The 14,154-nt window shown below is 34.3% G+C and overlaps 1 protein-coding gene across 1 annotated transcript; it reads right to left on the bottom strand.

The window, feature by feature from the left end:
• Positions 1 to 7,659: 7,659 nt before the first annotated feature.
• On the bottom strand, positions 7,660 to 9,545 carry LOC113858263 (pectinesterase-like). The gene is made up of 2 exons (XM_027490814.1): positions 8,564 to 9,545; positions 7,660 to 8,396 (listed from the first exon to the last, which is right to left on the bottom strand). The coding sequence occupies exons 1-2, from the start codon at positions 9,543 to 9,545 to the stop codon at positions 7,660 to 7,662; spliced, it is 1,719 nt and encodes a 572-aa protein (XP_027346615.1).
• Positions 9,546 to 14,154: the final 4,609 nt, after the last annotated feature.

Here is a 14,154-nt window from a genome sequence, read left to right as displayed (position 1 = left end):
TTGCACAAAACTTCATGCGACTATTCAAAAATGCTGCACTAAAGAAAGATGTCATCAATATGGGTAATTTTAATTTTTTACGTACTCTATATTATCATTAATATTTTATATAATTACTTAGCTAGTTATATTAATTTAATTTGTAATCTTTTTTTCAGCATATGGGCTGACTGAACCGAAATTCTTTTACTATTACAACATAGTAAAAGATAATAATCCTAAAGTTGTAAAATGGTTGGATAACATCTCAAAGAAAAAATGGATGCTGGTATGGGACAATGGACGATGTTAGGGACACATGACAATTAGACCTAGCGGGGTCAATCAATTCGATCTTGAAGAAAATCAGAAACTTGTCAATTTGCTCCATGGTCATGGCAACATATATCCGTTGCAATAAGTTCTTTATTGAGAGAGGTAGAGAAGTAGATGCAATGATTAATACTGGACATATATACTTGGAGGTTGCACTAAAACAATTCAAGATACACAGTTACAGGCAAACACTCATAGAACCCTAAACCCTAAACCCTAAACAAGCACTAGATTTTTAGTCGAAGAAACGCAACATCCAATAGAAATTTGACCTGTAGGAAGATTTCTAGTATGATTAGATGAAAGGTGGAGTGATTGTGGCAAGTTCCAAAAGTTCACATATCATGCTTGCATGTACTTGCTTCATGCTTACACACACACTACAACTTTGACATTTACATATCTCCCGTGTATACTTTACACCAAGTTTCTAAGGTATACAAAGGTCAATTTGGAGAACTTAGATATGAAGACTATTAGCCAACTTATATGGGCCCAACTTTGTGTCTAAATTCAGAACTGAAAAAAACTTCAAAGGGTCGACCGAAGTCCAGTAGGATAAGAACAGAGATGGACATTAGAGAACAACAAAGTGGGGCAAAAAATTGTTCTTATTAATTATATATAATAAAATAATTTTTATTATTTGAATTATGTTTATATTTTTATATTATGTGAAAATGAATAAAAATATTAATAATATTTAAAGGTAACCAATCCATGAGGTAACTCCCTTTCACCTACACTATGCTATAAGGCAAGGTAGTACTCAAGAAAGCCCCCTATGAAATAGGGGTCTACCATACTGCTAGAGCTTAAAAGGGTATTTATTTTAAATAGGTAGCTTGCCATATCTACAGGTATAACATAGATGTCTTCGTCTTCTCTGGCAATAGCCAAGTTTACGATAAAAGAAAGTAAAGGTAGCAAGACGATATGAAGTTGTTACACGAGCAAGCTAAGTTTAAGAGCCAATTCATGAATAAAATAGGCTTTTTTCTACTTCTTTTTCTCCTTCATTATATCTTAAAATCGCTCCGCAGAATCTGCCCTTCGAGCGATGGTATAAGGCAAATTTGAATTCCAGAAAGCACATACATGAAAGAACGGAACATGGGGTAAACTCATGTAATAGATAACTCCTAAGATCGAAAACTAGAACTATCTGGGAAACGATTTCATCTTTAAGTGTAGCTATTGTTAAATCATTGACTTTCTCCTCGTTCCAAGTCTTTTTTAACTAGAATTGAATAGTAGCAGAACAAATCCCTCTAAATGCGATCGCATCTTTAGTTTTGGGGTTAAAAATATCACTATATATTCTCATAAATATATAAAAAGAGTCAGTTCTGTTCCCCTCGATTCCCGAAGGTTATAAGACTTTTAGCTTCTTTCCTTTGCCTTTGGTTCAGTCAGTAAGGTTATCCAAATAGTCCATGATGTTGCCCTAATGTTGTAAGGCAAAGGACAAGCGTTAGCTGATTTCTTGGAAGCTCACCCAGCCTCAACAGTTCTTTGCTCTAACCAACTGATCTACCTGATGAAGAAGTTGTACTACCTTAAAAGGTAGTACTCAAGAAAGCCCCCTATGAAATAGGGGTCTACCGTACCGCTAGAGCTTAAAAGGGTATTAAGTAGCTAGCTAAGCTTTAGCTCTAGCCCTCTTCCTCCGGAATACGGGCTTTGGTTACCATACTATAGAGCAATAAAGGCCTTACTCTATTCCTTCCTTTGGTCAGGAATAGTCGGCCTTGTTCTCGTCCCCTTCCCTCACCCCTAGCTACCTAGCAACATAGCTGCATAGCTACATAGCAGCCTAGCTCATTAGCTCCTTTACTAGTGCCTTCCCCTCATGCGAGGATAAGTCACTTTATCGTTTGTGCCCACCGCTAGTAGTTGCTCACTTGCTTGTCCTGCCTCGTTTGGTCGCATTAAGCTGCTCCCTCCTTGGGTTAGGGTTTTCCGAAGACTTTGCTGCCCCGTCGTTACGCCTTTAAGGGGCTACCCTCGGGGCAGTACTAGATCCGTTACCCTCTTACTCGCTCATTACTAGATAGCTCACCCCAAGCACATGAGGTAGGGGTGTTCCCTCTCTTCACTTCACTCTCACTCCGTTAATGAAGAAAGTTACTAGTTAGTGAAAGTTAAAAAGAAGAGAAGAGCTAATTAAAGATAATAAAGGTAATATTTAATAAGAAAGAAATAGTATCTTTTTTAGCAGCTAATCCCTTTATCGTTCGTGCTCCTCGCCCGAGGATCACTCACTTGCTTTCAGTTAATTAAGGGAGTATCCAGTAAATCCTTAGCTCAGTAACTCATTAGCAACAAACAACTAGCAACTAGCAAGAGTTCCCTGCGGGGCTATTACACTTTTTCCCTTCGGGGGAGCTATCTAAAAGTGGTCAGTATTTGCTCCTGCCCCTCACCCGAGAGGCGGAAGCTACTTTCAGATTTAATGTCGTATGTGGTTGTTGAGCACTTGAGCATAGTACGCACACGTGGGAGCTTTAGACAGCTCTAGTTGGGAGTTGGAGTGGGACCCCTGATGAAGGTTGAGAACTGCAGCCCCTAAGGTAACCAATCCTTGAGGTAACTCCTTTTCACCTACACTATGCTAGCTCAAGTACAAGAAGGCAAAACTGGAAGCAGCCATCCGGTGCTTACTGCAGAGCATCGGTACCTTCCGCCGAGTCACGGTGAGTCCCTCTTCTCGGCATGCTATGACCGACTGACGTTGGCTCCATACCCTTAAGCTAGCAAAAGAGAAGGCAAGGGATCCTACTGGATACTTTACCCAATCTTTTGCTAAGGGGAGGAGAAGCAGAGGGGAAGGATGCCCTTGCCCTAGCGGCCGGGGGCCTTTCTAATACATTAATGAAACCAATTGTATGGCTCTTACAGAGCTTGTAAAGGCGTTTCACTAATGCTATAAGGGTTTACTACCTTAAAAGGTAGTACTCAAGAAAGCCCCCTATGAAATAGGGGTCTACCGTACCGCTAGAGCTTAAAAGGGTATTAGGTAGCTAGCTAAGCTTTAGCTCTAGCCCTCTTCCTCCGGAATACGGGCTTTGGTTACCATACCATAGAGCAATAAAGGCCTTACTCTATTCCTTCCTTTGGTTAGGAATAGTCGGCCTTGTTCTCGTCCCCTTCCCTCGCCCCTAGCTACCTAGCAACATAGCTGCATAGCTACATAGCAGCCTAGCTCATTAGCTCCTTTACTAGTGCCTTCCCCTCATGCGAGGATAAGTCACTTTATCGTTTGTGCCCACCGCTAGTAGTTGCTCACTTGCTTGTCCTGCCTCGTTTGGTCGCATTAAGTTGCTCCCTCCTTGGATCAGGGTTTTTTGAAGACTTTGCTGCCCCGTTGTTACGCCTTTAAGGGGCTACCCTCGGGGCAGTACTAGATCCGCTACCCTCTTACTCGCTCGTTACTAGAGGGCTCACCCCAAGCTGATGAGGTAGGGGTGCTTCCTTTCTTCACATGCCAAGTCATCTGCTTTGTATTTTCTGCACTGCGAAAAAGACGTCTTAACCTCGGTATTAGTGGAAAATACCACACGACTTTTGCAAGTGTTGTGTCTTTCTTTAGGTATCGTGATACATTACACTTTGGACATTTCCTTACTGATGCATACTCATTTCGGAACAAAATGCAGTCATTAGGACAAGCATGTATCTTTTCATGGGTCAATCCAATGGAAGCAAGTACTTGTTTAGCCTCATATGTTCTCTTCGGTAGCACGTTATCCTCCGGCAGCATCTCATGTAATAAACTTAGCAGCTCTGTGAAGCTCTTATCAGTCCATCCATTCGAGGCTTTTAAATTATAAAGCTTTAAAACAAAACTCAATCTTGTGAACTTTGTACATCCATTATACAATGGTGTTTCTGCATCATCTTTCAGCCTCTCAAACATCTTTGGACAATCTCTAAGATCTTCTTCAACAACGTTTGGAATTTGTTCAGAATGATCACTCTCATTTGTTCTAAATGTCTCTGAGTAATAGACACTTGATTCCATGTTAGTTGATGTACTTCCACCTTGTATCTCATCGTGCTTTGTCCAACAAGCATATTTTTCATCAATCCCATTGCACATTAGATGTTCTTCCAATTCTTCCGCATTTACTTGTAACATATTCAAACAACACCAACAAGGACAGAGAATAAGGTTGACATCAGTTACATTCTTAATCACAAATCTAATAAACTCTTTGACTCCGTCTTCGTATTCTTCACTTAAATGATCAACTATCATCCAACTTCGATCCATATTTGCTCCAACTACGGTTACGATCATTATAAATGTGAATGTCTTATATTAACTCTCACATGGTAGGGCCCTATCCCATTTGAGAATAAACTTTTTCCAACCTTAATTAACAAATGCTACTTAAATGTTGTATTTTTACTTGACAAAATTTGGGCAACATTTTGCATTAGTCTCCTAGTACATAACTTGAAATATATGAGATGATTTACCTCAATCAAGCATGCACCAAGAGACAATGAGAAATGCTTCAAACTCAAATTTTGTTAAGTATTAAATACAACATTATGAGAAGCAAATGCTAACAAATTAATGAATAAGTTTGTTCACAAACTGTTCAACTTGAACAATTTGAGATTGAAAATAATGATTTATTAAACATTATTTTCAATCTCAAACGGGAAACTATGGTTTCACTCAATTTTACATTTGAAGTCATGACCTACAAAGTTTAATCACTAACAGTAATCATGCATTCATCACATTCTACAATACAACATCAAATTCATTCATACACAGAGGAAATATATATTTCAGGAGCAAAACAAACAAGAATATAAAATTTTTAAAAATCCTAATATCATAGGTTAACAAACACAACAACATGCTCTTCCATTATAACTAACCAGTGTCCTAATATCATGTTCAACAAATCATAAAAAATCATTCCAACAACATTTCAGAGGTTAACAAACTAAGATTGAACCTGCCCATATCAACTTTTACAAAATAAAAAGTAATTTCATCCTCTTTGTTCACACGGCAGCAATGGTCAACATGTTAATAATATTTAGTTCATACAAATTATAAACACAGTAACATGCACTAACCTGGAATTGAGAAAGAAGTGCAAATTTGTCGCAGTTCAGCTAGGATCAGAAATGGAGGAGACGTTGTCACTGTTCAACGTCAAAAACAGAGATACGTATCAGTGAACAGAGAGAATGAGAGAGTACAAATGTCCAAACATGGCCACAAAACAAAGAAACGATTATGAATATACCTTCAATTTCTGATTGTGATGTCAGGTGTGCTTATTCCTCTGCAAAAATTTCTCAAACCACTGAATAGAGAGAATTTTTAAATACAGACTTGGTGGGATGACAGGGATAACCAGATTAGGGTTTTAAAAATACAACTCTAAGAAGTATATATTAGAGAGTGGTTCCAAATGAACCGCTCTTAGAAGTCAATATTAGAGAGCGATTCCAATTGAATCGCTATAAGAAGTATATATTAGAGAGCAATTGAGGCAGAACCGCTCTCTTAGTGTTTTATACAAAGCGGTTATTACTAACTGCTATCTAAGTAGGCGCTTCAAAAGCTAATTTTTGGCGTAGTGATACCATGCATGGTTATAAAACCATCAAACACAAGAATGTCTTTTAAGTTTCAGTGTCGACAGTTTCCAATTGCAGTAAGTTTTACAATGACCATAAATAAAAGTCAAGGTCAAATTTGTTTAATGTTGGTCTGTATTTGTCAAAGCCTATTTTTTTTTTCTATGGACAATTATATGTGATTGATTATCTTTAGAGTTAAAAATAAAAAGGTTTTAAGATTCTAATATGCAGTGAAAAAATATTGTTTCAAACATAACTGCAAATGTTGTTTACAAAGAAGTTTTGGATAAACTTTTGTAATGTTTAATTGGTTGATACAAATTAATAATATGTATTTACAAAAGTCTTTTTTTAATAATACTAGTAAATGATTATATTAATAAATATGAATGCTCTTAGAATTATTTTTAAAAGCATTAGAACTTTTATTTTAATATAAAAATTTTCAAGAATCATATGTTTGATTGTTTGTTTGAGTAAAGATGTTACTTATCAAATAGTTTATGAGATTGATATACTCATTTTTATATTCCATATGTCTCTTTTGCATAAATATTTTGAGAGCAAAATGAATAATTGAGCACTCACTGCATGGTGTTTTCCTCTTGGGAAGGTCAGTGGAACTTTAATTCAATTAATAAGACCATTATATTTATAATAAATAAGTTGCACACCTCAGGAGATGAATAAGTAATAACCCGTATTTTACTCCTATGATAATTGTTAATCTATTTCGGGTCTAGATCTCATTCCCTATGAATTGTACTCTTCACTATTTAAGGTTTCATAATAGAAGACCTAGTTTTGGTGGCCAATAAATGGTGTGACGGTAATGGCAAGATAGTAGTTTATATAAACAACGTATATATTTGTTTATAGGCATTCTACACTTGTTTAAAATAGCATATTGATGGTCAGTTATTTATGTTAAAATAAAGATGGGTACGAGGACATCTCAAAAATTGTAGCACGGAGAGAAGAAACTGAAAAAGACACCTAGCCGACTAGGTTATTGTTCAACCAGCAGAAAGAGAAGAAAAGAAATTAAATGTAATGGTTTTCACAAATAAAAAAAGAAACAACTTTTGGATTAAAAAAGACAAAAAGGCTTAACAATTAGGATAATTTTAAAATTACATTAAAGAAAAAAAGACAGTAGTGTTAAAACTATCATCCTTAAAAAATTAGATTTTAATATTGTTTTAACGATGAATTTAAAGATTTACAGTTGTTTGTCTATTTTGTTAAGTGAATTGTAAGTTAAATTAATATATTTTTTTTTTAATAACATCAAGAAACTAAACAAATAGAAAAAAATAAACCAACTACAAGGGTAATGTAAAATCAATTCCCAAATATACCAAAACAAAATTAATATTACTATTAATATAATGAAGCAATCAAAATGTGAATACCTAAAATATCGATCATATCTTGTGAAGATTTTTTTAATTTTTTCGCAAATAATTATTATAAATAGTGTATGTACAAATTAATTTGTTTGTTCATTAGTTCTTATTTATATGGAGTGCCATCTACATAAGGAAATTAATTTCTTCCCTTTAAAGAATAAAATTAAAAACATAAACAAACATAATAATAATAAAGTTAATTAATATAAACACTCGTTGAAACATAATCAATAGAATAAAAACAGGAAAAAGAATGGAAAGAATAGCATAAGCATCATCAATCAGTGACTAATTATGGGTGTTTGGTTCCCCAGAATCACCAAGGGAGTATCGTCTTTTTGTGCCTGTGATGGTCGGGCACACCAGGGTAGTAAGGAATTCCAATATCCTCAATCCAATCACTGCCATGAAAGAACTTGGAAGGAGCAAACAAACGTGCAGCTTTGGAATTGAGGTTCCAAATTCCAGCCCAATTCACACGCTTCAATTTGTCTGATCCAGGCCCTGTGTTGTGGTACTCCACATAAAAGCATGTGTCCATTCCGGTGGGGCCTTCTGGTCCTTGCCATGGCAAATACCCATCAGGGTGAATCAAATCGTCAATGTAAGTGTCCATAACCACCGTCCTTGAGTAATTCTTCCAAGGACGTGCTAGATAAGCCTTGTTCTCGAACCTCACTGGGTAGAACTCAGGGTCAGACACAATGGACCCACCTTGGATGACTATTGCTGAAGGTTGTTGCCTTTCTTTTCTTCCCTGTGCTGTCACGATGCATTGTTGGTTCTTCATCGGCTTTCGCACCACGAAAGTGCAGTTTTGGAAAACGGCTAAAGCGTTCCCAAAGACGAAGTCGATGGTGCCCGAAATGGTGCAGTCTCGGTAGAATTGACGCATTGTGTGTACGTAAAGCGTGTCTTGGTACCCATCCATTGAGCAGTTGTAGAAGATGGACTTATCTCCTTGAACCCTCAATGCCACTGCTTGGTGCTTTTCCGGCCCAGCCGAGTTCTCGAACCCCATGTTGATAGCTACGAAGTAATTTCCTTGAATTGCTGTAGCCATGTACGCATGCATATAAAATGAATGTTTTGATTAATTTACATTATTTTAATGAATATATCCTTTGTTTATGAGAAATATTCAGTAAACATGTATTTCCACAAATAACAGAGACAGAAATTATAGATTTGATGATATGAAAATAGAACAGAAGACATACCAACAGTGGCGGTTTTGTAGGTGTTAATCCCATCTATGAAGTTTTTGTGGCCAGTGATTCGCGTCCTTTTGCCACCATCACCCACAAAAAACACGTGTGTCATTTGCTCGGTGACTTCAACATACTCTGGGTAAATCCCTTCCTTGATGTAGATCACAAATGGCCTTTCGTTCTCCTCAGGCACCTTCTTCAATGCCTCATTCACGCTCCTGCAATCACCGCTCCCATCCATGGCCACAGTCACATTAGGCTTGAGTTTAAATGCATCCAGGATCCTCCGGCGATCATCGGAATGTTCTAGAAGGAGGCGACGCCCAAGTAACTGGGTGACATTCCAATCGGCGACACTGTCGGCTAGTTCCGTGACGATGGCAAGGATGTTACTGCTCATGTGCATGCTCTGCGTTAAAAGCTCTTCCATCCTTTTACTGGCTTCGCTGGTGCTGTTCTCGAAGCCGTCCAAGCAAGTGTCTTGGTACGTCACTGCGCCACTGAGCCACACCTTCAAGTTCATGAGGATCTCCTCCAAATTTCTCAGATCGAACTCGCCGATTCCGTCGAGCGACCTTCTCAGTTCCTCAATTGAGAGGTTCATGAGTTGCTTGCACGTCTCAAGTGCCATCTTGGCCCTTGGCTCCTTCTCGACCTCGTGCATGAGATCCGTGTCCTTGATTTTGTTCTCAATTTTGGCAATGGTGACGTTGAAGGCGATTTTGATGAGTTCTTTTGGGTCTGTGGTGTTGCCAGCCACTGTTACGAGGCTTTCCTCGCATTCTTTTTTGTAGTCGGTGGGATGGCAAAAGGTTTGAACAGCTTTCACGGTGGAAGCCACGTGTCTGTTCTTGTTGTCCTCTGTTTCGTTGTCAGAGCCATCTTTTTGACGGACTGTCACGGCGGCAACCACCATAGCCACCAATAATAGGGCTGAGACTCCCATTATGGCGATTCTCCTTCCCTTTTGTGCATCTCCTTCCCCTGACATATTCTCCCCCCGTAATTGACCACTTTCTCACCTGTTGCGAAATATACATTATAAAAATCAATGTTAAACCCTAATTTTGAGCGAAGAACAATCAACAATAATATCACATCAATGATTGCTAGGAAGAGATTAAAGAAAAAGAATTATATATATATATATATATATATATATGAATAAGCATTAATATAATTAACTTGATAAATGCTTAATGATTGGTTGGTGCACTTACTACGGAAAAGAAGGAGCCCTGAACAAGGGAAGTAATCTCCTTAGGCGGTGGCAATCCCGTCAACGTTCTTTGGAGAGCCAATTCTCCGTCGAAGTTCGCCGGAGATTGCAACTTGCGATTTGGGGCAAAAGTTAGTCAGTATTTATATACGTCAAACAATGGCTTTTTACAGCAAATAGAAGTTGGTTTAATCCAATGTGATTGGTTCTAGCTACAATGCCAGATAAGTACCCTTTCTGAAAAATAGGACGCGGCAGCCACACATAGTATATTGCTTAAATTTGTATTTCATTTACACAACATAAATCTATATATTTTTTAATTTTACTATATACTTTTTTCCCTCTTTACTTTGTGTTTTTTAATTATATATTATATACAAAATATATAAAAAGGTAGCAATAATACAATTTCCCTTTTACTTTTTCTAAAATATTTTACGTTGATTCATTAACTTGGAAAAAAAATAAATTATAATTATATATTATATATTTGGAAAATAGTTGGTAAACATTGCTTAAGCATTTTTTTGCTACTCTTTCTAAATTTATTTAAGCCAATTTTTCTGCAAAATTGACTTAAGCGAATTTGTTTTAACTTAAGTTAAAATCATTTTTTATCAAAATTTACTTAAAGCTAAAAAATTTCGCTTAAGCGAATACAAAACTGTAGTCTGCAGTTCCTGCCAGAACTGCAGACGATCCGGATTCTTATATAGCACCTAATTACATGTTGAATAAAATATAAATATATTTTTTTATCAGAAAAAATGTGTGACATGCTCGTTTTTCTAAGCATACTTTCTTCGTTATAACAAGAATTGAAAATGCGTACTTCTTAGGCAATTTTCCATTTCCTTGCCCAACATATAATGTCTCCTTTCTTCAACATACAAACATATGGTAACGTTTGGCTATCCATTTCCATTTGTTCTTGATCCTTCTATTACCTCACTTGTGCACAGCTAACTACTTTGCGTAAGAAGGTGATCACACCCACCATTGAAGCTAATAATATGTCAAACAACACAATTCTATGAAAGAAAAGCTTGTCTATCGAGAAGAAGGTGATTGCTTCTTTATCTTGTTCTTCATCTTCGTCTTTCATCTCTCATGGCATTTGCTACAAGCATATATATAAATTACTTTTACTGACTTTCTATAATGCATCCTGAAGAAAAGTTTTGGAGGGATCCACAAAATTGGAAGGTAAGTATGAATATGAGTATTTTGTGTATGGACAATTAATCCTTGTATGTTTCATGATTATTTGACTGTTTGTTATGACAAGACCATGGAAACTTATAATTACTTCAAATTGGTTAAGGATGAAGAACTAGACCTAGTCAAAAGGGTGCAGGAGTTTAAAGCCTTTGAAGAAGAGATTGAACAACTGAAAATGGAGGAAGAGGAAATGAAAGAAATCTACGTGCATGGAGCTACAGAAGAAATTAAGAAGCTTAAAAATGGTGTGACCAGCTGGAAAAAAAGATGAACAATTGGAAAGAAAAGTTGAGAACTTGCATAGGAAGTTGATTGATGAGGGAAGTAGCAATAATTGTTTGCCTATCTTGACCTTTTTCATTGCCTATTAACGATTTATTTTTGCACCTTTTATACTGTGAAATCTAATGGTTTAAAGCAAAGTATGTAGATTTAGTTTAGATGCAGAGATGTGGTACTTTAGGGCAATGATCTACACACAGTGGATGTGTAACTGACTATATGTATTTTGTTGTTGAGTTTAACGAAAAAAATTAATATCAATCTTTAAAATGAATTTTAACTTTAAACATTAAAATTAATTTTAAACAAACTAAAAATGCTAAAATTTATGAAAAAATTAAAATGTTTAGTATATTGAGAATATAATTAAAAATATAATGAATGTTTTTGTTTTTTCAATAGATAATTACTTTTCAACACTACCTCATAATTACTTTTTGCAAAAGTTTAAACAATCAAACCCTTATTATGTGTTTTTTTTGTGCATATATCTTTATTCCTTTTCCCTTCAATATTTTGAGGTCTATAATTTAAAATTGTTCAACAAAACAACCAAAATTGATTAACAAATATTTAAACAGTATCAAAAATGGTTTGACGTTACTCACCTCTATTTCTATTTCATATAATCAAATCATTAATTTCTTTCTCTTTTATTTGTGCAAATACATGTTTACTAAATATTTTCCATAAACAAAAAATATATCCATTAAAATGAATTAAAAATGTATTTAAAATAATGTAAAGTGATCAAAACATTTGTTCTATATTTTTGAGAGATTAAACTAATTAATTAATTTATGCATCCATTCATGGCTAGAACAAATCAAGGAACTTTACATGCACACAATGCATTAAATCTACTAAGACTGCACCATCAACTCCCTCTTGAGGAATGTACTAGCTAGCCATTTTCCAAAATTGCATTTTCGTGATACGAAACCTGATTAAGAACCAACAGTGCAGCACCTTGAGTTCTACCCTGTGAGGTTCAAGAACAGTGCTTATCTAGCGCGTCTTTTGTAGATTGATGATATTGGGATTTATTACTAACCTGATGTGTCTGCCCATCATAGGCACAAAAAGACAATACTTAGTGATATTTGGGATCCAAACACCTCAATTAGTCATTAAATGCCTGTGTTGTGCTATTAGGCTTCTTTTTGTTCTTTGTTCTGTTTTCATTTTAAATTAGGTCTTAAGTGGGTGTTTATGTTAATTCTATGTTCTTGAAAGATCAATCATAAATGATGTGATTTAAATTCTTTCGATCATTTTGTTGTACAAGAAGGCTAACTGTACACTTTATAATACATACTCAAGCGTTAATTATTTATTAAAAACTACAAAATTAATCATAAGTGATGTAATTTAAATCCTTTGAGCGATTTTGTTGATATGAAATTTATTTTATTATTTTTTTTATATTTTAAATTTCATTTTAAAAGATAAAGAAATTAATTTTCTTACGTAAATGAATAAGAATTAATGTACAAACAAATTTATTTATATAAAAACTATTTACAATAATTATTTGCAAAGAAAATTTAAAAGACTTTGATATCATAATTATTCACGTTCAATCGTAGACAAAAAAAAAATGTTGAGTAATATATCAAATTCTTCAAAGTGATAAAAAAAATCAAAACCTAATTTTTTTTAAGGAAGTTATTTTTAACACTATTTTTTTACTATACACACTAATCTATCTTTTCAATATAATTTGTAAAATATCATAATTGTGAAGTCTTTTCATCTTTTTTATAAAAAAAAATTGTCTCTTTCTTTATTTTCTAAAACTATTACATTTAATTTCATTTTTTCTCTTCCTCTAGACTCTATCATATCACTATCATTAAGACCATACGAGAAATAGTAATAAATATATTATATGTAGTTCTTTATTTTACTTTTTAAGGATTTATGTATTTTTAATTATACATTTCGTTAATTTAGTCTGATGTGTTATGACTTGTATTTTTATGTTATAATCTAGTAGGGTATCGTTTGTCTTTATACTCATTAATATAATGGTTAATACTTGCATAAAAAAAATTCATAACTTAAATTTTAGTCATATTTTATTAATAACTATTATGTGGATAAAAATACTTGCATTACGTTTGACTAACTTAATTTATTAAAGACAATGGCGTTAGTTATGACCAACTTAGTTATAATTTCTACAACTTTATTTGATTTGTGATTCAACTCAATTCATTTCATTTTTAATATGAGTTGACTTTAATCGTCTTTTACCTCTTGCTCTTTTATAATGAAACACTAATATTTATTTATTATTTATAAAGATATTGCTTTCATTTTAGAGAGAATATCACTCTAACGAATATACATTTAAAAAGTGTTGCATTGAATAAATTAGGTCAGCATATTGACAAAGAAAAATATTCACAGCAATACATGTGGAATAGAAGTACTAATGCTATATTGCATTTTTTGACTTTTTTATAAAAAATACTTTTTCAAAAACTATTTTTTAAAATAGAATTTTTTTAAAACTAATTCTCAGTCTGATATTTATTTTTTGCCACATTAGCAGTAATATTGTCCCAATATAAATGATAATAATTTTTTATTATTATTTTAATAAATTATTATTTACCTACAAATTAACACTTGTCATAAAAAAGTGTGTATCAAATAAAATAAAATGATCTTAATTTTTTTTTATTATTTTAATAATTTATCGATTAAAAATAGTCGATACTGCTATCACCCCAATTTTTTCGATACCCTCTGTAACTTGAAGTGTCATAATACAGTTTCATTGGAGATCAGAGTAAATGGATATGTGCAATTGATGAGAGAGATTAATGGGAATGATAGCATAGGGTTTATGGTAAAAAAAGTACAT

This window comes from Abrus precatorius, unplaced genomic scaffold, assembly GCF_003935025.1.
Source record: "Abrus precatorius isolate BTA unplaced genomic scaffold, Abrus_2018 Scaffold1, whole genome shotgun sequence".
NCBI classification, from domain to species: domain Eukaryota; kingdom Viridiplantae; phylum Streptophyta; class Magnoliopsida; order Fabales; family Fabaceae; genus Abrus; species Abrus precatorius.
Note: the sequence above shows the minus strand (reverse complement) of the source record. Positions and strands in the feature narration are given on the sequence as shown.

Bases quoted from the DNA above. Each gene is read 5' to 3' on its own strand.
- LOC113858263 (XM_027490814.1), bottom strand. From the start codon at position 9,545: ATGTCAGGGGAAGGAGATGCACAAAAGGGAAGGAGAATCGCCATAATG. The intron at 8,397-8,563 runs GTATGTCTTCTG...ACATGGCTACAG, and splicing joins CTACAAAACCGCCACTGTTG to CAATTCAAGGAAATTACTTC.